General features: G+C 30.9%; 1 protein-coding gene and 1 long non-coding RNA gene across 2 annotated transcripts; both read left to right on the top strand.

The window, feature by feature from the left end:
- The first annotated feature begins 221 nt into the window (after positions 1-221).
- LOC145323084 (uncharacterized) lies at positions 222-14,808 on the top strand. The gene is made up of 8 exons (XR_013880863.1): positions 222-235; positions 936-992; positions 2,263-2,322; positions 2,457-2,534; positions 3,480-3,572; positions 4,306-4,347; positions 4,797-4,853; positions 14,734-14,808. It is a non-coding gene; the product is annotated as an uncharacterized LOC145323084 (long non-coding RNA).
- Positions 14,809-15,157: 349 nt separating this feature from the next.
- LOC145323352 (cilia- and flagella-associated protein 206-like) lies at positions 15,158-24,506 on the top strand. Its single transcript, XM_080165780.1, has 10 exons — positions 15,158-15,179; positions 15,793-15,864; positions 16,543-16,583; positions 17,356-17,396; positions 18,592-18,654; positions 20,657-20,725; positions 21,018-21,039; positions 22,289-22,357; positions 23,700-23,751; positions 24,379-24,506. Exons 1-10 carry the CDS (start codon positions 15,167-15,169, stop codon positions 24,405-24,407), a joined length of 471 nt encoding a protein of 156 aa, XP_080021906.1. The 5' UTR covers positions 15,158-15,166; the 3' UTR covers positions 24,408-24,506.
- The last annotated feature ends 428 nt before the right edge of the window (positions 24,507-24,934 follow it).

A 24,934-nucleotide genomic window follows, 5' to 3' on the forward strand; every position in this document is an offset into this window, starting at 1 on the left:
CCGAAGAGAAAGCCCTACTAGAAAAAAATTCACCCACACATTTTTTCTTATTTTTTCTTTTTTAAACTAAAATTTAGTCCACTTGACCCACCCCTAACCTCCAGGGGCGCGGCGCAAGGGTATGAATTTAATCTATATGTAGATTATACATAGATTTGGTTTTCCATTTTTAAAAAATCATAAATATATGTATAATTTAATGATAAATCTTCCTTTAGATGGACTATTATTTGAGGTATTTATAACCGTATTTTTGTAATATTGTTATTTTTATCAGTTTTCCTAAAAATGCCTTGTCGAGCCACCTTCCCCCCCCCCCCTTCCTTATTGTGAAAAAGTGTAAAGCGAGAAGGGAGTTTTTTGGTTTGTCTATTTATTACTTTGGATCAGATCAGGTTAGGTTATATCAGGTACTGGTACTGAATAGCCCCGTAGCAGTGTTAAGTAACAGTAACAAGGTTTTTCACTCCACATGTGGAGCATAGGCCACTGACAATCTGTCAGTGTTTCTGTAACAATGTGGCTTTTTATATGGATATGAGATATAGTTGTCAGCCCTAAGCCCTATGATTGCGGTGTAAAGCGTTATTTTGCCCATCAGACAACCAACACTTTGATTTCACGACCTTTGTCTGAGAAGTCCTAACTGTGCATGGTAGTGAGTTGCGCCTGTTATGGGCCAAGGCATTCCCCCTACTATAACTAATTTTGTCGTGCACCTGACATAGCAGCAATAGGAACCATTTTTAACGTCTTTAGTTATTACGCGGTGTCGGACCGAGATTCGAACCTTTCACATTAAGGAGGGGGGTCAGTGCTCGATAGGCACTTTGAGAGAAAACATCTTTTACCTATCAATTAGTTTGTTCTATGCTAATTCAAAAATATGTGGATGCTTTTATGAATCTTTGCTATTTCTTATTCCTATTCTTTAGGTTTGTAGTCCCCAAAGCAGCTTCAGTGAAAAGCCTGTGGAACGAGATATCAATCATGTAGAAATCAAGTTTTTATTAGAAACGACGCAGCTACTCTATATATTTTGTTAGTTAGTTTGTCTATTCTTTGGTCTGTAATACTCTTGTGACGTGACTTGAGCTTCATACGCTTAATATTAAGAGAAATACAAAGTTTTTAGGAATAGTAATTTCTTGCATCGTATTACAGACATCTTTCCACAGATACTAAAATTTGAAATAAACAGCCCAATGTCCTGTTCCTCCCTTGTGAAACAAACTTTAACTTATGCCTAACTCCCAGATAAAAGTATGGGAAGGTGGTTGACGCAAATATGTAATAATATAATATTATAATAATTATTTATTAGCTATTGGAAAGTTTCTTTATTTTATCAAGCAGCGCAGTAACTCTATGGGTAATATTTATCCGCAAATGTATGTTAGTCACTAGGATATAATAATTGTTAAATCCTATAGTCCAGGGAAGGTTTTATGCTATTTAGGCAGGGGTTGGAGTATAAATAGAAATAAAATGGGGTAGGCAACCTCTCCACTTCTTAAAAGAAATTTCGATCTATAATACAAAGTAGCTTGATGTCTGTACGTCTGTCTGTCTGTCCGTCCTATAAGATCTCGGTAACCACTGAACCGATGGGATTCTGCTCTTTAGGGAATATACCTACTGGTCCTGTGGTGGCATGAGACTATTTTCTTAGGGGGTGAGACACCCCCAGCCCCCCCCCCCCAAAAAAAAACAAAAAATCTCCTTCAATTTAAAAAAATCAATTTAAAATCAGTGGTTTTTTTAAATTTCCTTTTGGGGCAAAGCCGCTAGTTAAAATATAAATTGCTTAAAACTTAATGCTCAACATTTCACAAACCTCCGTTTATAAAAAGCTTTTGCCCAAACATTTTTATGTCAATATTATGTAGGGTCAAATTTCCAGCTAAAGAGTAGCTCCGCTGAAAACTCTATTCGCTTTTAACGAATATTATTTATACATTTTCGTGAAAATAAGATCATGTCTCACTAGTATGTAGTTCTAAATTAGAATGTTAATTTATTAATTTAAAGATATCATGAGATACAAAAAATATGATAAAAAATATTATTAAAGTAACAGGATGTCTATGTAGCTATAGCTTAAGATATCGCTTACCACTGGACTGTTCTCATTTGCCGTGAAGATTCTTATAGGTCCAGGGAAGATTTATAACTATTTTTGGGGAGGGTACCACCAAGCCTTCCATGGTAGGCCTCTATTGGCGTAGACGCTAGTAATCTATATTGATCAACAAATTTTAGGTTAAATGGGGGCTGGCTTTGTCCCATCAGTTTCTCACCTACATCAAGATATTAATAAGGGTAAACTTGTTTTCACATAAAATTTATTTACTAAATTATTTGAATTGTATTTCATCATTAATATGTGTATTCGTTTACTTTTGTTAGGTATACATATAACAATTATATTCATATTTATACCTTTTTTCATTTAGGACACCGAAGGAGTTAGAGAAAAGTTATCAGAATATGATCAAAAAATGTTTTCCTGTATTGAAGAAATACAAACTTTAGTAAGTATTTTTTTATTTAACTAGCTGTTACGTTCCCCTAGAGGCCTCTAGGGGTACTTGAAGGAAAGGGGGGGGGGGGCGAGTATCTACTTTAAAAGTGATTTTAAATAAAGAATTTTTTTTTTTTGAAAGTTGGGGTTGGGGGGTTCTCTATGCGATTTCTCTTAGGAGGGTTGTGTTACCCTCCCCCACAATTCTTGTAAAGGAGAACTATAACTGTTTAGAGGTTAGCGAGAACAGAAAGATAGGCGTCCTATTACTTATATAAAGATTATCTCTTTTTCTATTTATCTATTTAACTAATATATATCTAACTACTTACTATCTATATATTAGACCTGTTACTCAAAATACACTTTTTCGAATTTAATTCCTCTGTTGACCTAAAAATTTACTTTGGGGGCCTAGAAATAAATGCACAAAATATTATCTCTCTATCTATCTACTTATCTTTCTATTTATCTAATCTAACTACGAATCTATCTATTCATCTTACAAGGTGGTTGGAAGTATAGCAGCCCACTGGTGGATAAACCTTTGTCCCCTTCTATCTACCTATAATTATGTATAACGACTTATATATCTATCTAACCAGGTAGAAGGGCTGGAAGCATCAGTGGTGGAGTAACCTATGTTCCCTTCTATCTATCTATGTATCTATCTATCTATCTATCTACTTATCTATCTATGTATCTATCTATCTATCCAGGTAGGTGGAAGGGCTAGAAGCATAGCAGCTCACTGGTGGAGTAACCTTTGTCCTCTTCTATTAAATTTATCTATCTATCTATTTAGTATCTAGCTACTTATCTATCTATCTATCCAGGTAGATGGAAGGGCTGAAAGCAGCTCATTGGTGGAGTAACCACTAACCAGTGTCCTCTTCTATTAAATTTATCTATCTATCTTTTTAGTATCTATCTACTTATCTATCTATCTATCCAGGTAGGTGGAAGGGCTGGAAGCATAGCAGCCCACTGGTGGAGTAACCTTTGTCCTCTTTTGTTAAATTTGTCAGATGTTTGGACTAATTTTCAGGTTATATGTAAATTTATCTTAGATAGTATTATTAAAAAGATTTGAAGAAAGATAATTATAACTGCGAAAACTTAGGGATAGATACAACTAATGCAGATATATCAATCTTCCCTCCAATCTTTTTCAAGTCAATATTGTTTATCAAAATTGTTCTATTTCCATAAGATTAAGTAAAAAATTTGTCAGTTTGAGTTAGTTTATATACAGGGAATTTTAACATAATATGCTGTTTTCTTCCATTTTGTTCTAATTTGTGTACATGAATTGCATATCTATAATACAAAGTAGCTTGATGTCTGTCCGTCTGTCCGTCTGTCTGTCTGTCTGTCCCTTAAGATCTCGGTAACCGCTGAACCGATTGGATTCTACTCTTCAGGGTATATACCTATTGGTCCTGTGGTGGTTTTAAGCTATTTTCTTGGGGGGTGGGACACCCCCAACCCCCCCAAAAACAAAAAAAATCCCCCCCATTTTTTTTTTTTGTAGAAGAATTCTTTTGTAGAAATATTCTTTTGTAGAAGAATTCTTTTGTAGAAGATTTCTTTTGTAGAAAATTTCTTTTGTAGAAGATTTCTTTAGTTCTTCTTATTTTTTTTTTTTATTTTTTTTGTTGTCATCTCTTGAGGCAAAGCCCCTAGAGGCTAGGGGCGAAGCCGCTAGTGTTTTTAATTAGCATAGTATGTAAAGTTATACTAAGAATATTTAGTTGGAAAGAATAATTTTTTGTGTCTAGGAAATGGATATTCTACTCTCCAAAATTAACAGTTTCTCCCAGGTGAATTATACATTTTTTTCTCATTGATTCTCATTTAAATTCAAGATATTTACAATTTTGATTTTAAAACAATGTTTTTTATATTCATAGGTTTACTACCTGTTTAGTGTTTTGCCATTTATGTTATCAAATTATATAAAGTAGTAAGCTGTTTTATCTGTAGCGAAGGGGCTTGCTAACTGCTGAAACGATTCAGCTTTACACTGAAGCTTCTTATGGGTCCAGGGAAGGTTTTAACTATTTTGGAGGAGGGTATTTCTAATAAATGATGACCCACCCTGATTTGTTTTTACTTTTTGTTTGAAAAACTCAAATTGAAATTTAGGGAGGGGTCGACTTTTCCATATAACTGGTAATATAACAATTAAATCTCATTACATTAATTTGAAAAGTTAAAGACTACCTAAATGTTTAGTACTTCAAATATTTTGATTTTTTATTTGTTTTAGAGCCTCGCAGTGTTTACAGATTGTCTAAACAAGCTACCAACACATAAATATAGAAAGGTAAAAGCAAGGACCTGCGACCAGACCAAAATTTTGTCAAACTGCTAGCTCTATAAGAACTTTTATATTGTTGAATGAGATGACACAACTTTAAATTTCCCGACTTCTAAATTTGCCGCTATTAGAAGTCTATTTTCTAGGAGACATGCACAATCACATGGTTAATTTGAATAGTTTTTAAAGCAAAGCTTTTCTATAATTAGAGTCGGTCCTTAAGTCCATCTGTAATGAACACCTTTTTTTCATTAATTTAAAAAAAATATTTTCATAAAAATTTTTGACTTTAAGAAGAACGTCTACAAATTATTTTCTGAAGCAAAAAAATCAAAATCCGAATAAAAATTAAATAAAATTGAGCTTTAACAAAGTAGTTTTATTTGCACATGAATAAAAAAGTAAATTAAATGGTTCTAAAAATATTGTATCTTAAATCTAGAAAAATATAATGTATATGATTTATATACACACTGAACTAATGAAAAACAAGATAAGTTTAACAAAAAAAATTCGATTTTAAAAAATGACATATTAAGTTACTGTTCTTTTGTGAACTGAGCAGGCATACAATAGTATATGTATGATAGGTATAAGATTAATTAGGTTAAAATTCAAAGAAAAATTATATAGAAATAAGGTTTTAAAAGTAGTTTTATTTGAACACAAATACAAAATAGTAAAATTAACAAGGATCATAAAAATATTTCATTAAAGAACAGAGTAGGTTGCGCTAATGGTTGTGGGTTTTAGGTTAAAAACAGTAGTAGAACAATAAAAATTTATGTTAACTTAAAAAAACAATTGTCTATAGTCCTTTTCAAATAGAAATACACATATTCAGTGAATATTATGGTTCTACTAATATTTTTAAGCCTTTAAACTCACCTTTACGGATTTTTAGCGCAACCTACTCCTCCCTTTGTCAAATACTCTATTTGGTCCATAAACAGAGGAAATAATAAAAGGAAACCAGACTTATGACAATACTTGAAAATTAATAAACAAGTTACTCTCCTTTCATGTTAATGCAGACAAGGAAACCTCAAAGAATATTTCGAAGATTAGATACTAAAAGCAAATTATATTAATTTTTGTAGTTTTGTAAAATTTCAATATGAGCCTCCATAGGAAGATCCTGTCCTGAATCAAGATAATTTGCCCTTTGATGAGAGCTGTGGTATAGATCAGGACTATGACCAAAAATTGCAGCCTAGAGAAAAACTGCTCCTATGGCTGTCAGGGCAATTGGTTCTGGCACTCAGGGGAAATTTTCCACCTGTGAACCACATGGTAAAATGCTTTAAAGGAAGCCTGCAAGAAATACTACGCTTAAAATACTGCTGAAAGACTGCCACAAGTAGACCAAATACCCCAAATTTGAAGCCTTCAGCTTCTATAACAAAAAAGTTCTAGGCATTTTAAAATGACATTTTATGTACAATGAAAATTTTGAAAGAATTGCAATGCTCATGTTGAAAACTTTAAAATTAAACTACGTGGCCTAGAAACAAAACTATAAGCTTATTTTTGTCATAAATTTAGGTTTCCAGTAACTAATTATATTTTTACAATAAAAATACCCATTTTTATAGTCAAAATCATTAAAAAAAATCAAGTTTTACTTGCGTTGTACCGAATGTACTGTAGCCAATCAGAAGGCTGAATCAGCTTAACAACCAATCACAGCTAAGCTTGTATTAGTTTACCCCTTTGTTTCCGCTGTGATTTTCGTTTAAAAATGCAATTTAAATCGATTTTTTTTCATAAATTTTGACTATGAAATGTGGTGTTTTTATTGTAAAAATGTAATCAGTTACAGGCAATCTAAGTTTCTGACAAAGATAAGGTTATAATTTTGTGTCTACGCGACGTAATTTAATATTGTTTTTTCTTTTATGAGCATTGAAAATCTTTCAAAAATTCCATTGTACATAAAATGCTATTTTGAAATGCCTAGAACTTTTCTGTTATTGAAGCCGAAGGCTTTAAATTTTGGGTATTGGGTCTTCTTGTGGCAGTCTTTCAGCAGTTAAAGCGTAGTATTTCTTGCAGGCGTCCTTTAAACCCTCTGAACGATATTATTATTTTTAATTCTTTATTATAAATTTGTAATAAAAAAGCAACATAAAACATCAAAGTTTTTACTTAAATATAAGTTGCACATACAGGGCGTTTAAAAAAAAACTCCGTTTTCCAAATTTGGGAAACAACCATTAGGAGTACAAAAAAAATAATTATATGTCAATATTCTCTATAAAAATATGCATTGAAATTGTTGCAGGTGTTTTTTAATATCTCTGAAAATAACGGCGCATTTTAAAGCATAAATATTTCAAAAGATGCGTATGATGCTTTTTTCTGGTAGAATTTTGTGCCTTAAGGTTGGTTTTCAAAAATTTATTCACTTGAAAGCAACATCTTAATACGGCCAATACAATTTTCTACCAATTAAACTAAAAATTTCATTTAAAATTCCTTCACTGAAAACAAATATTCAGTTTTTCTTTTTGTATACTTAAAAAACATGACCTTAAAAATTGCTCATGTTTGTAAATCCCCACCCCTCATTTATTCCTATAATCCTATAATTTGATTGACAGGTTTAGATATAAACTCATAATTTATCCATAATTTGTAATTAAATGCTTTAATAAAAAAAATTCAAACTCCAATAACTTTTTTGTCTTTAGAGATTTTTTTGTCAAATAAAAAGGAGTTTTTTCTTTTTACTATAACCTACGTTATTAAAGAAGATTCTTTTACTGCAAATGCATTACAATCAAGAAATGTGAAAAAATGACAAATTGCAGTTTCTTAAAAATGCTTTTGTGAGGAGCTAAAAAGCATTTCACCTTTAAAACTCATTAAGGTACTTTTCTTATACCTTTTTCTAAATTAATATTGAAATTCTACGATTTTTTATACATTATAAGAGTTATTTTAATTTTTCTTGCACAACATTTTTCACATAAAGCATTTTTGGAAACTATGTACCTATCATAGAGGCCGTATTTTGAAAAACACCTGTTATAAATTTGATGTGCTTTTTTACAGAGAATAAGGGCATATAACCGTTTTTTCTGTATTCCTTCTGGTTGTGTCAGAAAAATGGAAAACGCAGTTTTTTCTGAAACACCGTGTATATAAATATATATTATTAGAAAAAGACTGTAAAGTCTGATAAATAAAATAGTTGTTAAAATCAATGATTAAAAATGATGAAAATTCAGGGTTTAAAAGGATGGTTCTTGAAGGGCAATCTTGAGACCCTCTATATCCCCCTCTTCCATGGCTGTAGATGCAGGACTAAGAATTCACCTTGTAAGGAATGGTACAGCTGGCTGACAGAAATCAGGTGTGCCAGATCATGGCCAGTGTTAAAGGGAGCAATAGAAGGCAAGACAGATACAGAGGGCATCAGACATCTTGCCCACGATGCAAAGCTCTTAAACTCACTAATGTATTAGTGGAAGCCAACTTTCATTAGGTGAGACATCAGAAGCATTAGAAGAATGCTGCCTTCTTGACTCTCTGAATGATATTGGAGTAGGTTCAGGATTTGGAAGATTCCATCTCTGGCATGCAATGGCAACCCTTCTGCTGTTCACACAACAAGCAAATTGTTTTGTTAAGGAGCCCAAGGAGAAATAGCAATATCTTGATCTAATATATTCCATATCTGGTTATAGTTATTTGACTGGAAATCAGGACAGGACATCTTTAGATGTAACCTTAAATATACTCTGGAGGTATGTCCATTACTTCGTGGAACAATGCCAGATATTCAAAAGCTGGCAGGATTTGTTTTCTCAAGTCACATACAATTTCTTGAGCTTTTCCCCTCATATATATTTCACTGCAGAGCTCATGGAAATCTGTGTCTAAAAGCAGTGAAAATTCAATTCTTCTCTATTCATGACATTTAAAGGTAGCAAAAGACCACTAATGAGTAGCTGTTCTGTTGGACGTTTATTGAGGATAAAGCCATACAAGGGCTTTGGATGCATAAGGGTTAGTCTGGCCCAAAATCAGGCTACTTTTTTATTTATGCCTAATTCAATGTGCGGTTCTTCGAACTTTGTAACCACTGCCTATACAGGCATTCTAAGCTAAAAATTTTGTTTCTACGATGAAAACTGATTTCGTCAGACTGATTTCCATTTTCACTATCATAATAAACATAAGGTTTCGTGATTTTAATTTTAAAAATACTAATTTAATCACACAAAATAAGTTTAGAGTTAAAAATCCACCAGTAAGCCTTATTTTACTTTTCTCATGTCTGTATTATGCATATGACAAATACAATGCCTATCTGAAATGCATGAATACTGAATAGTTCTTGTTTTTAGATATTAAATACCATAGCTTATTGGAGCATTAAATCAATGAGGGTTGGGTGTCAAATAAAGCTGAAAACTACCTAAAGATTTATATAAGGATTCAAATACTGCTTTATATTTACAATGGCAAAGCAACTAGTGAAAAAAAAACTAAAACTTAAGAAACAAAAGTTTTTATTTTTTAAATGAGCATAAAAAAACTATTGAAAAATTAAATTAAGTAATGTTAAAGACATAAACAAATAATAATCATGGTAACAAACAAAAATAGGTAAATTTTCAATTTTTATGTGTGAATTCCGACTAAGGATAAAATATGTTATGTTCTGTAAGTAAACTGTTGGTTAAAGCCATTGAAATCAATAATAATTTTAATAATTTTAATGAGATTATTCTATGCCAATGAAAGTTCTTAAAAATATTGTCCACGCTTTTTGCATTGCTTGAATAAAAAACATAAAAAATTCTATCCTTAGTCATTAAATTCGACAAAAGTTTTTTGGCAGATATTATATAACACTGCCGATTTTCTTCATTTTTTGTACAATCAATGAAATCCTAAATAAGGGAATATAAGATATTTAGTAACCGAAGAAAAATATTTCCTTTAGCTTTAATTGATCTTAAATTTAAAAAAAAATTGTGACTCATTCAGTACAAAAACATAAATAAATTGTTCAATTGTTCCTAATTCATATTTGTTATAATGTTACTTATATTCCTGCCTGAATTAGTTTAATATTTCTTTCTGCATAGTCATTTGCAGTTTTTAAATTGATAACAAAATTTTGAAACTCCAAATAAGTTGGAAATTTTTTCCAGTCACTTTAAAAGTCCATTTTTTTACATGCTTATATTTATAAATTTTACAACAAATTGACTTTTAAATTTGTCTAGACTTAAACATTTATATTCTGGTTATTCAGTCCAGACACAACAAATTTTAATGTTTATTTGTTCTACCGTTTTAGAGCTTCGCTTTTAATGATATTGTCATACTTGTTTTCAAACATAAATAGCCCAGCTATTTTCCATATTGTTAGAATTTCTGCCACCAAACACATTTCACTTTTGTTACAACTGTCACCTGATCCACATGTCAGCGAAGTTGATTTAGTTTTAGATGTACAACCAACTAGATCAGCTGGTTTTTAATATCTTTTACATTTTGTACTATTTTTTTGCATTCAATTATAAAGAGATATCTATTCAAAACATCCTTTACAAGGGGTAATTGGTTTTTTGGCAAAGATTCACTAGGACAAAGGCCGAGCCCTTGTTTTGCCCACTGGTTTCTTGTCTTGTTCATTATTATCTTTAAAAATAACATTAACACATAAATTATTATATATAAATTTTAAAATGCAGGCGGAGAAATAGCAAGCAAGGAAATTTTGGATATAAAAAGACAGTGTTAGAAAGTGTTTTCCAGTTTCTAAGCCATACTGAAAAATCACGTATAAAAGCTAAGTGTCGATAAATAATTTTTCAAATATGGAGTCAAAACCGATTAATGTCCGCTGGATAAGTACCAGTTTTCATCCCTTCTGAAAAATCATTTATAGCAGCGTATTACAGACAATTTTCCAAAAAAAAATAGTAAAATATAGTAAAAAAACATACAATTAATACCAGTTTTGTTAGACTATCAGGACTAACAAAACTAGTTGTAATCTTATAATTTTTCAATATAATATTGGCGAAAAACTGTTTATAAAATGATGCAATAAATTACTATCACAGAAAGTATAAGTTGGAATTTAACTTCATTTGAAAATGAGTTTGTTTTAAATGTGTATAAGTACGGACTTTGTGGTAACGATTATAGAGTTGCTACTGTTTCTAATTTGAACTGTTATATTATAGGAAATTTAAAATTAAACAGAAAATTATAAAAGGTATAAATTAATGATAAAGATATCCGTTATGCACGGACGGACATACAGACCGTAATTATAGAAAAGTTTTACTTTTTAAAAGAATATTATCTTATAGGTTATTTAATACATAAGGCTGTTTCATTATTATCACATATTTCTAAGTTTTATATTAAAAATGCTAGGGTTAAAGAAAGAAATTTTAATGAAAACAAAATATTGTTGTATTTATTTACTTTAATTTGTCTGTTTGTTTACAATTGTACGACTCGTACGCATGCGAAAAAGCATTAAATTATAAAAAAGTCGTCGTTGTTCATGGAAATTAGAAAAACAAAATCTTAATAGTAAAATGCATTTTCTGTAATAGAATTATATTTTTTTTTTAATTTCATTTAATGAAAGTTATTTTATAAATGATGTATTATGATTAAATCACGCCCGCACATCGTAATATGAATTAGGCCTTATTCTGGGCCAATCTAATAAGGGTGCCAAGACAATTAATGGTCATTAAATTGGCCTTAAGGTGTTCAGCCTCCCTCAAATATGAGACACTATTGGGAAATTTGTGTGACAAGTAAAAACCTGCACCCCACTGTGAAGGTAATGCAGCAGCATTGCAGTAGAGAGCAGCTATTTTCATAACCTTTTGTGTAGGCTCATAACCACAAGGTTCTAGCACAGAAACAGAATATCTGTTTCCTAGGATCTTTTACCTATATACTCTGGTCAAAAAGTTCTCTGCATTAACTCGTACTGTTAAGCTATATGTTCTAGAATGATTAGCCTGACATTCCATTAGCAAGGAATTCATAATCTACTGGCTTTAGTGTTTCAATCCTCTGTCAATGAATAAATCTTACCTGGGAGTTTGACTTTGAGGGCAACACATAAGTTGTTCTAAAATCTGATCTTCCTTCAATAAATCTAAATGTTTCTTAAACAGAACCAAATTGGTACCAGATGTTATCCATCAAACAACGTGAATAAATTCTGGTTAGTCTGCAATTAGAGATTGGACATCACCTTCAAAACACCCATAGGTTTAAAAAACATTATACGAGCATAATTGCGTTCATTGTTGGCAGCAGGGGATAATGTGGATGTCCAATTGGCCACAAATCTTCAATACCATGTTGTATTTTTAATGATGAAGAAATTAGCGAGTTGTATATATAATCCTGGATATCATTTAACATTACATTTATTGATATTTAAAATAAGGAACAACAGTTTTATGGAACATCATGGGTAAAACATCATGGTTCACAAATCTACAACATAATATTATCAGTATTATTTTAAACATTATAAACAATTTAACTAAATAAACAAATCTTACTTTTGATTCTCCATTTCAACAAATAACTGTCCCCGTTACTCAGACACTAACTTACACTATTAAACATGGTGTGTTATAAATACTTAATTAACCCATTAGAACCGAGCGCCATTTTTATGGGCCGATCAAGCTGAAAATCTCAGGGAAGCTTTATAATGGTCAAAACGGAATTCCAATTTTTTTATTTGCTCTAGTGGCATGCACAGGAAAGTTGCAAAAAAAACCGGTTCGGCATGGCCACAAATGCACAACGAGTATTTTGACCCGATTTGGGTGGTTGGGTGCCGACATTAAAACCTGTTTTTTCCTAAATACCCGGTTATTTCGACAAAAAAATGAAAAATGTAATTTTTGAACGCCCAAAGTGAGATAAACACTTTTTAGAACTTTGATACCATCGGTAATTGAAAACTACACAACCTCATGTAATCTATAGAGCTACAAGTAATATAAAAAGCGATTTATATCCAATTTAGTGTTTCGGCTATAGGTGCTGCCGTTTTCAGTTAAAAAAAAACCGTTTGTTGAAGTTTTAAAACACACACACCACAAAAAAAGAACATATAAAATTTGGGTGTTACATATCAGAAAAAGAGCATAACAATATTGGGTGACACAGATAGAGATTACTAGGGTATACTGATTAGGGTGGCTCAAGAATAATAAATCATAAACAAATATTTAATGGTTGAAAAGTTAAAACCGGGTAATAAAACCAAAACCGAGCAGGGTTTTAAAACTGTCGGTTATTTATGGCCATGCCGAATAGGGCGTAAAAAAACAATAAAAAAATCATATAAAAAATAATAATTTGAATAAAACGAATTCACAAATAGATGTACTTGTCAATAAACTTTAGATTTCACGAAAAAAATCAGCGACTTAACTATAAAAACAAAAAAGTTAGAAGGGGTATTTTGAATTCACCTTAATTTTCATGATTGTTGAGCTATACCGGCAAACGGAATTAAGTAAGCAAAACTGCCTGCTCCAAGGGGAAATGAAAGCCAGGGTAGTAGAGGAGGGATGCAATTATGAAGCTGGAAACCGTTTTTTTTACATTTTCTGGAAGCGGGTTTTAATACCCAGTTCGTCATTAATGGGTTAAACAACAAACCTAAACATTTAACAACAATTGTCCTTTCCCTACCTACTTATGGGTTGCATAAAATCCCCATGAAGTAGTTTGGATGAACGACAACAATAGGTGAAAGTTCTCTATTGTAAAAAAGGTTCTATACTATAAAAATAACTAAAAGAGATTTTAGTTCTATACGTAAATATAAAACACCATGCTTGTATTCACAAATGAACAATTACTGCACACAAAGCGTACAGAAACAAGCTTTTTTAACCTTTAGATTTACTTTTGTTTACATTTAAATAACTGGTTTTATTATTATATTTAAGTTAAAAAATAAGACACTAATATATCACTTATTAACTCATTTTATAATGTTTTAGTAAGATTTGACAAAATGTAACCGTATTATAACTTTATAACTATTTTGTGTCTTTAATCAACAAAGGGGTAAATCTGTTAAGAGTTAATGACATGTGACTAATCTCAAATTATACAACATACCATCCATTGAAGAAAAAAGTTTTCCTGGAGTATGCATATTAGATTTGCTGTTATGTGCCCTTGCTTTCAAATGGGCATCTCTACTTTTAGGCATATCTAACTCAATCCCATCCAATGTCAACACAATTGTGTACATCAATCTAAGGGCATTAAGATTTGCTGATATGCTTCAGGGGCATTAGAGTTCAGAAATTCAAGGAATAGTCATAGTTTCATAAATGCAAATATCATGCCACTTATTATTGTATGAATGGTATTCTTCTTGTCCTTCTTTGGGGCAACATGCACTTCTATTAAGGAAGATTAGCATAACCTCCCTATTGGTTAGGGAGCACTGTGTCAACATCTCTCTTATTAGCTCTACTAAATCGTGGCTTTTGTTATCAGAAAGTGGGAAATAATTTCTTTGTGGGCCACCAACCCTGTCTCAAACATTCAGCTATATAAGCTTGGTCGTTATAGACTTTCCAACTTTTTAAACTGAGTTTTTGACAACCACTTTGTGTATGATATAATTATCCTATAAATATGATTTTTGAAATAATATTTTATTTGACATCAATGTACAATAGTTAAAAACCTACATACCTAAAAAGCTAAATAGAAATAGATCCTTCGATACAGACAGACACTTAGAGATCCTTTACTTTATTAAAAGGATATTTAAAGAAAATTGTTGCACATCCTGAAATATGCTGTGTCACTTATAAAGCTAATTGTTCTTGTTGCTTAGTTAAGTACTGACTCTGGGGATATCTATGTAGAGGATGGTAATCTGGAACCTGATCTTTCCAATTCAGGGATTTAATAATCATGAAAATATAATTTCAAAATCAAAATATTTTTAAATCAACATATTAAAACAGAATGAAAGGATCAGAATATTTATATTGTACAGATTTTATTTTATTTATTTTAATACACAAGAATTTTTATATATGTTGCCTAGAGGCAGGATCCAATGCAAAACACAATGTGCAAATTTTTAGTACAAAGTCTATTATAAAACAATAACATTATGAACATGCAGTAATTTGATTAGGTGTCTAATAATTCTGCTCTGATTTTTCAGTAAACTATCGTAATTTTTTCTACTGTAGAATGCTTGCTGTGTCTTTTTTCTTATATTTTAATGATTATTTATGAATCAACTTTAAGTGTGCTGCATGGTATATCCAGGTTCTGTTTTTATTAGTAGCGAAGCTATTCTATAATTACAAATATCCGTCTGTCCAAAAGAGACAAAGAGAGGGAAACATGATTTATTCTTCTCCTATATAAGTTAGAAGGCTGAAACTTATTACCAATATTACCATAATTATCTTTATGAACCATAGAACATTCATTGCGGTAGGACTGATTTTTAGCAGGATTTAACTATTTTTATATTTTTCCCATCAAATCTTAGGTGTATTTCAAACGATTTTCAAGTTTGTTTGGTTAATATTTTTCTAGAGATTTTAAAATGTTTTTGTGCTTCGCTACTTATGTTTGTTGTCATCCTTTTTTATATCTAATTATTTGTTATAGTTGCATTACATTTCTAATGTCATGAACAATCTACAATTTTCTGTTAAAAATTTAAAAATTTTATTTGTGACTTGTGAACTACATTGTAAGATTTAAAATTTAGCTATGGGGGTTAAAGGGGTAAAAATTTCAATCTTTTAAACCTCTTATTTTAACCTCTAATTTAATCAAACCTTTGAAACCCTGAATTTTACCCCCCCCCCCCCACACAAGCTTTGATTTAGTCCTTGTGTTATGGACGTTATGTTCTTGTTATCTGAAGGGACCGTGGAAGATTATGACAGATTGAAACTGGAATACAATGGATTTTGTCCTGTTGCTCTTTTATCTGGAGGTAATAATTTTTAGAAGCCTTTTTTAGTGCATTTGAAAAATAACATCATACTGGCCTACCATTGGTCAATTAAAATGTATACTGGCCTACTATTGGTCAATTAAAATGTATACTGGCCTGTCATTGGAAATTTAGTCTGTGTATTGGCCTACCATTGGTCATAGAAAACTATAACCTACTGCTGCTATATTAGGGGCTTGAATATATAGTACATTTAATTCTTTACATTTATTGGATTGAAAAGTTATAGTGGATGTTATTAAATTAAAGAAAAATCTACATAAATTAACTATAAAGGCTGCTAGCTGCCAAACCACTGAATGTACATGTCATGCCTACACACCGTTTTAAGGTGCATAAGAAGGCCTACTCAAAATAGCCAAGATCCAGTGAAGCAAGTAGAAGGCTTCACTTCACTAAATAAGTTTTTTTTTGTGCATTTACTTGCACTGCGAGGTAACTATGCATTATTAATAATACCTATTCCTAATTATTTGTAGACCTACTTTTGTAGGTTAATTTTGTGCGAGCATAATCTATACTTTCACCGTTTGGCCGTTAGCAGCCTTATAAGTTCATGATCTAAAACTTATATGAAACTTTAATTAATCTTTTTCCATCAATTTCCTAAGGGTAAAATAGAAAAAGTTTATAAAAATTTTTATTTGTTATTTTTAGATGGTTTTGTTGTTCGAGGAAATCCGAAACTTGGAACTGTGGTATGTTTTTACTTTATGTGGAATTGTGTTTCAAGTATGGCTTCAAAACCGATTAATATCCGCTTAACCGGTTCTCAGTCATACTAAAAAAATTGTGTGTTGTACTATATTACAGACAATTTTCTACAAATATTAAAATAAAAAAAACAAACAAATTATCACCAGTTTTGTTAACCCGGACGGACGGCCCTTTGAGACTAATAAAACTGGTTTTAATCTTGTAATATAAAAGTACCAGTCTGTGTGTACTTAACAGTCTCACTAACCACCAAACCGATATGGTTCTCCTTTATAATGTAGCTTCTCCAGTAGGTCCAGTATATGAACCGATTGAGTTCTTCACGATTTTAGGGAAAATTAGCATTTATAATGTAATGGATGGTTTTAGACCTATTCGGTTTAGCTTTAAAGATAATTATTTTTACGATTTGATTTACGTAACATTGACTCTATCAAAATCTTTCCAGATATAACTAGGAAATATTTAGCTATTTTTAGCCAAGATACTCTTGAATTGGTGCAGGCTTTCAGTCCACTATTGTAAATGAGCGTCGGGGATTATCCAAAAAAGGTTTTAAAAATTAAAAACAAAAAATGATTCAGTACAAACATAGATTTTTAACCAAAAATGGAAAATGAATTTTAAAAATCCTAAGCATTATTTTAGATAAAATCCGTCAAATTTATTCTTTTTCAATTAACTAATGTTTTAGTTGGTAAACATTTTCTAAAACAAAGCTTCTATAATGTATTTAAGCGTATTTGTTTTTAGAGTTGGAAGGGAAAATTGTATCAATGTTCTACCGTGGAAAGGTGAGAATTAATGTACACCATCATTTCCGCCTATTTTATTGTGAAGCGCTGGAAAGTGTCATGTGTGACGTCATGAAAACAGTCAAAATCCATATCTTTTTTAGGGGTTTCCTTTCATACTTCTTTTTTTATTGTTCCAAAAGGAACATAAGTAGCGAAGCTCAAATAAATAATGGATTGAAAGTGATTTAAAGTTCCAAAAGTTGTTAACACTACGTTATTATAAAACTTTGGGGATATAACAATAAACAGCCCTATGTGCCCTCCCTCCATGCGATTGTTAAATGAAAGATATTTAGAGGAAGAGATGATACTCCGAGAATTAATTATTTATCATCTTTAGCAACTTGTCTAAATATTTGTCCTCTAAATATAATAAAAGTAGACAGAGAAAGAGGTGACAATGTACTGTTAATAATAACGTTTTCTTATTCGTTGGCTTAACAACTTTGGGGACTTCCAATGAATTTCGAATGGTTGTTTTATTAAGTTGAGTGTCTAAACGTTTCAACCAATAATTGTAATCTACAGATGGGGTAATTTTGTGTGTTAACATTTGGAATGTTCATCAGTTTATCGACTATTGTCTTATCCCTTTAGATTCCAGGTAAGTAGCGCAACAATATCAATATAAAAATGAAAAGAAATAAAAAGATTGCAGTTAAAAATTACTTACATATTAGATTTTAAAATTGTCTAGACTTTCCATTTAAAAATAAAAGTCGAACAAAAATTTTATTTGTTATTAACAAATGTTTATATTAAATTGTATTATTAGAACACAGTTAATTATAAAATTTAAGTAATGCTTTTCTACAAGTGGTCGAGTCAGAGTATTCTGCTTATCAGCAGGAATGGAGGGGATATTAGGCTGTTTATTACACTAGCCCCAAAGTTTTATAATAACGTTTTCTTATTCATTGGTTCAACAACATTGGGGAATTTTATAGAATTTTGATTGGTTGTTTCATTAAATTTCAATCACTTATTTTAATCTATGGAAGGTTTGTCTTGTGTTTCATCAGTGTATATGTACATCATTTTATTGGCCACTGTCTTATCCCTTTAGATCCTAGGCTTATCAGTCACTTTTGGTAAAATTGGAACACTATACTGAATAAAAGGCATGTTTGTTTAATTGTCCAATGTATAATTATAAACTGCACTACCATTTTAAATTAATTTATCTTGTTAGACTTGAGGAATTTAGTGTTCAGCCAGATTTATTCATCATAGGAGTTTCTCAGCTAGCTTACAGGTCAAACAGATTTTTCACATGTTTAGAGTCCTAACCGCGTCAAAATAAAGATGTTTAAAATATGATTCATTTTTGGTAAGATTAGGGGGAATGTCTTGGCCTTAGATGAACATTGTTTAAATTAGGAAACCCATATTCAAATTGCTGTTTGTCTGCTGGTAATGCACTTTTCAGTTATTAGAAACAGGATCTTTATTTGAAAAGAAAGGGGTAGGTTTCTGGTAGAATCCGTAAAGGTGTGTGTTTTAAGGCTTAAAAATAGTAGTAGAACGATAATATTCACTAAATATGTGTATTTCTTATTGAAAAGAACTATAAAGTGTGTTACCTTTTTTTATGTTTTATTATTATTTGGCCACAACTTGGTCAAAAATGCTCACAAATAAGACCTTTTTCGACCGAAGATGCTCAAATGGTTCCTTTACAAGCCCAATCAATCAGTTTTAAGATATCTTTATATTTCAAGGAAAATTGATGAAAATACTAAAAAACGGCAAATTTGGGTGTTACCTTTTATATGCACAGATACCATAAAATAAACAGAAAAAAAACTTATATTTACTTTTTTGTAATTTTTAAAGTTTGATTCTGTTAAATTGGCTATTCTTGAAGGGATTTATGCATTGATTATACTGAAACATAATATTGGGCAGAAATTAATGTATTTCAAAGAAAGAAATTTTGGAAAATAAGAAATTCGACCTCTATCACTTCAGAGGACAGCTGCCAACCTCCAGTTGACAGGATGTAGTTAAATACTTGTTAGCAATAATAATTAGCCCAAAAAGTAAAACAAAATTTTTTTTAATATGGTAAAAAAATGATAATCTAAATCTTAATTTTGGGGATGATGATCTTAAAGACTCTCTTACTGTTGGTGATGATGACCTAGATGGTATCCAAATACATGAGCATTATGACAACTTATATATTAAAGTATGGTCCGATTTTTGTATTTGTAGCATTCTCCAATCAAGAGAAATCCCTAGACATACAATCATGGTTTTTAAACTCTCCAATTCATAAGGTAAATATAGTAGTTTTTAAAAGATGGTTATATTTCTTGTTACAACTTTTGATTGGAGGCTGTTACAAATACAAAAATTGGACCATAGTTCAATATATGAGTTGTCATAATGCTCATGTACTTGGATACGATCTGGGTCATCATCACCAACAGTAAGAGCGTCTTTAAGATCATCATCCCCAAAATTAAGATTAAGATTATCATTTTTTTACCATATTAAAAAACTTTCTGTTTTACTTTTTAGGCTAATTATTATTGCTAACAAGTATTAAACTATATTCTGTCAACTGGAGGTTAGCAGCTGTCCTCTGAAGTGATAGAGATCGAATTTCTTATTTTTAAAATTTTCTTTCTTTCAAATACATTAATTTCTGCCCAATATTATGTTTCAGTATATTTAAATGCATAAATCCCTTCAAGAATAGCCAATTTAACAGAATCAAACTTTAAAAATGACAGAAAAGTCAAATTAAGTATTTTTTCTGTTGATTTTATGGTATCTGTGCATATAAAAGGTAACACCCAAATTTGCTGTTTATTAGTATTTTCATAAATTTTTCTTGAAATATAAAGATATCTTAAAACTGATTGATTGGGCTTGTAAAGGAACCATTTGAGTATCTTTGGTCGAAAAAGGTCTGATTTGTGAGCATTTTTGACCAAGTTGTGGCCAAATAATAATAAAACATAAAATAAAGTAACACACTTTAGACAAAAAAATGTTTAAAAATGTTAACATAAATTTTTATCGCTCTACTACTGTTTTTAACTTATAACACATAACCTTTACGGATTCTACCAGAAACCTACCCCTCTCTTTCATTTTTTGTTACATTTTGCATGTAATTTTCTACATTTTTTATTTTATCACTTTTTAGGAGAAGAATTTTATAAAAGGATTTTGAACTAAAATTGATAAAAATGTCCTTAATGACAAAGATTTATTATAAGAACTATTACTATTTTATTTTACAGATATGTAATCTTAGAACAACTGTTGTTTTCCAACTATACCCCACAGAATAATGTTATTATGAAAAACAGGTAATTATTAAGTAGTGTAGCTACTCTTCAAGTCTGTATGTATGTGACATATGTACTTACATATCATCTGCTGCAATCACTAATTGTAATCTACACAAGGGTCAATTTTGTATATCATTATTGGGGATGTACATCAATTTAGAGGCAATTGTCTTATCCCTTTAGATCCCTGACTTTTAAGCCAATATTTTTTTCCAATGCGGGTGGGATTATGTCAAGGTTTAGGTAAAACACATACCCCGTAAACATTTACTTATGATTTAAAAAAATAATAATACTTTTATTTTTACAGAGATATGGATATTCAAACGGAGGTAAATATATATCTTTGGTTTTTCCGAGGATGATTTTGGTTAGTTAAAGTAAAGTTTTGTTAAGAAATGCTTGATGCTGGCATGTATTTTATGACTGGTTGGAAAAAATAAATGTACAATAAGGATAGAAAAGGGATAGTACTATGCTATACAATAGATAGATAATATTCATAAACATCTAGATAGAAAGTATGATTAAGATAACTGGAAAAAAATCAATCGTTCCACCATTTTTAATTTTAGAGAAATTTTTTTGAGTGGTGGTTATTTTTTTTATTGGGACCATTTCTAAGGAGAGGTTGGTGGTATCCCATCCCAAAATAGTTATAAGCGAACCGTAGACCTATGAGAAGCTACAGGGTTCAGAAGAACCATATCAGTTCATTGGTTAGCGAGATCCTTTGTTATTAGGATACACAGTTCACTCGAAGCGACAGTAAGAGAAAAAAAATTTCCCAGACATAAGGCCAACTGTTCCTAAAATGTCCCAATGAACATATAAATTTAGTGGAAAAATGAAAATCCTAAAATGAGGCCTTTTTGAGAAAATCAGATTTGAAAATTTCAAGTTCAATTTTCATCCCCTAGGAGTTACTGCATAATCATGACAAGAAAAGCAAAGATTATCTATTTAAAATTTTGAATAAGTTTGCTTTTATAAAGTTCTTCATAAAATCACTCCTGAAGGGAGGTAATTAATGACCATTTTTATCAGTTGCTTTGCTAAGGTCACGGAAATTCAGCCTTAAATAAATCATATATAGAGAGATTTTATGAAATACTTCATAAAAGCAAAGTTGTTCAAATTTTTAAAATAAATAATCTTTGCTTTTCTTGTCATAATTATGCGGTAACTCCTATGTGGTGAAAATTGAACTTGAAAATTTAAAATCTAATTTTCTCCAAAAGGCCTCATTTTAAGATTTTCACTCTTTTATACTAAATTTATATGTTCATTGGGACATTTTAGAAACAGTTGGCCTTATGTCTGGGAAATTTTTTTTCTCTTACTGTCGCTTTGAGTGAACTGTGGATATCAAATAAACAGATAATATTCCAGGATACCTGGACAAAAAGTATGGCAGGATAGAGCTAGGATATCTAATAGATAGATAATATTCCAGGATACCTGGACAGAAAGTATAGCAGGACAGAGCTAGGATATCTAATAGATTGAAAATATTCCAGGATACCTGGACAGAAAGTATAGGACAGAGCTAGGATATCTAATAGATAGATATTATTCCAGGATACCTGGACAGAAAGTATGGCAGAACAGTGTCAGGATAACTGGAATGAATTTGATCTCCTTGTGCAGGTTAGAGTATAAAATCTTATAGTATTATTTTAAAAGAAGTAGGATGTCAGTTTGTGTGTCTGATACCAAGGAAGGAAGGGGACATTGGGGGTCTAGAATTGGTCAGTAAAAAGCAACAATGGCCAAACATTTCCACCATTAATTATGATTACTTAGAAGATTATTATGTTAATCATAAATAAGGGTTAGATTGATTCGTCAAAATAAGTTTTATCCAAAAAGATATCAATATCAACATTAGTTTCCTTAATGCATTTTTTCTTAACACATGCTCATAACGTTATTGTAATAAACCACTTAAATTTTGGCACATTGTGTAAGCGTTGGATACTGCCTCTAGTCAACATCTATAGAATTTCTTATGTATTAAAATAAAAAAAAACAATATAAACAATTTGATTTCGTGATGCATACTCTCCTTTTATTTGTCCAATTTCCTTATTTTAGTAAATTATTCATTTCTGTTTAGATAATCTTAAAAAGTTCAAAAGACTTGATTCTTTAATAGGAGTTAAAAAAACCTTACATACAGACGGTCAGTCATCCTACCTGTTTTTATATCTATAATACAAAGTAGAACGATGTCTGTCTATCGTTCCGTCTGTCCGTCGGTAGCTTAAGTTCTCGGTAACCGCTTTACCGAATGGGCTCTGCTCTTCAGGGAATATACCTACTGGTCCTGTGGTGGTTTTAGGCTATTTTCTTGGGGGGTGGGACACCCCCAACCCCCCCCCCCCAAAAAAAAAAAAAAAAAAATGATTAAAAGATTGAAAAGAAAGCATTATGGATAACCCATAAGATTATGGTTTTTTAAAAAATATGTTCGAAATTAGTCGTTGCATCTCCAATTTTTTTTAATTACCTCTTGGGGCAAAGCCCTTAGAGGCCTAGGGGCGAAGCCGCTAGTTAGTATATATTAGAATAAAATCAAGAAACAAAAATATTATGATGTACTGATCATGTTTATAGATTATCTTTATGAATATTTTCAAAAAATATTTTTGAATGAGTTCTATTCATAAATAATGATTCATTGGTATTGCCAACATCATAAAAATCACCAATCATTTAGGGGTCCTAAGTAATGACAAAAAGGACGATAAATTGATTACAATAAACAAAATTACCTCTTGACATTGATGGTTTGAATAACACTATCATCATTTAATAAAAGTACCCAAAGTTTTAAAGTAAACATACTTTAAAACTTTGGTAACATTATAATTTACAGCCCATAGTTACTGGTATTAATCTTAATATCTTCAATTTTAATATACTCAGTTAGCTGTCTATAATTCAATGCGCTAAATAAATGATTATCCTTTAATTTCATTATTTTTAGTTAAATTTGCTGAACAAGAAGACAAATTCTACACAGACAGAAGAATCTACAGGTTTACATAAAATACTTTATAGAGTAACTGGACAAAAATCAGCTATGTGATGTCATAAAAATGAAAGGTTTATCCATCTATTTTTAGGGGTTTTCTTTCCCACTTCTCGTTCATCTCCCTCGTTTTTATGACGTAACATAGCTTATTTTTGAAACACTTTGTCCTGTTACTTTATAGAGAACCTACACCTAGTAAAATACTCAAAAGTTTTCTTCTGAAAGTAAGCGCCCAAGCAAAAACTTATAAAATCTCATTAGCACAAAAAATCAAAAGCTTTGTTAAAGTTAACCTAACAAAAATTAACTAAGTTTGATATCTTTTTCAGGATAAAGTTAGATGCTTTAATCTTTTTAGCCGTGAAGCTACTCTCTAATCTGCCGGTCGGTCTGTAACGGGAAAGTGTGATATTTAGGCTGCTAATGAAGATAGACAGCTGAAATGTTTAGTAAAGATTACAATGACATATGCATAATGCGCATGTAGTCTATACATTGTTTTGTCCGTTCATCTGTCCGTCGGTCATGCTTCGAAAGACATAAAAATTATATATATTATAAAAAATAAACATTTTCTCTATAACTCACTTACTCCGTTCGTCCATTCTATAAATACATGATTTTATTTCAGGATATAAAGAAACCTCAGCACAAACATGAAATAGAAGTTTTTTGATACAATATAAAAATCTACATATTTACTTTATTGTCATGTTATATTTACTGTTTAGCTTGTGAAATAAATCTAACCTGGTGAAATTTTAAAGAACTAGCGGCTATGCCCCTAGAGGCCTCTATGTACACTTGAGAGGAGGGGATAGAACATCCCCCCAATTATAATTTTAGTTTTTAAGAAGATTCAAAATTAACAAAATTAATTTTTAGGTTACTGGGGTAATTTTTTTCAAGTGGCAAATATTATTATCGCATTTTTGACTCAATAACTTTTAATTAATCTCGATTGGTAAGCTCAAAACTTCTGGACCGAAATTACTATCTATAGAAGTTAAATTTTTTCTATCATCAATTGACCATACGTTGTCTTATCCATCAAGATCCCTTGGTTTGCTGGACTTCCTTCTAATTCCAATCTACCAAAATCCTTTAAAAGATATTTTATAATTTAGTATTGAGTTTCAAACATAAAATTTGTGGTCTCTTAGAGAAAAACATTATTTAAATAGATC

Source organism: Acartia tonsa, chromosome 6, assembly GCF_053477335.1.
Source record: "Acartia tonsa isolate MP-2025a chromosome 6, ASM5347733v1, whole genome shotgun sequence".
Lineage (NCBI taxonomy): Eukaryota > Metazoa > Arthropoda > Copepoda > Calanoida > Acartiidae > Acartia > Acartia tonsa.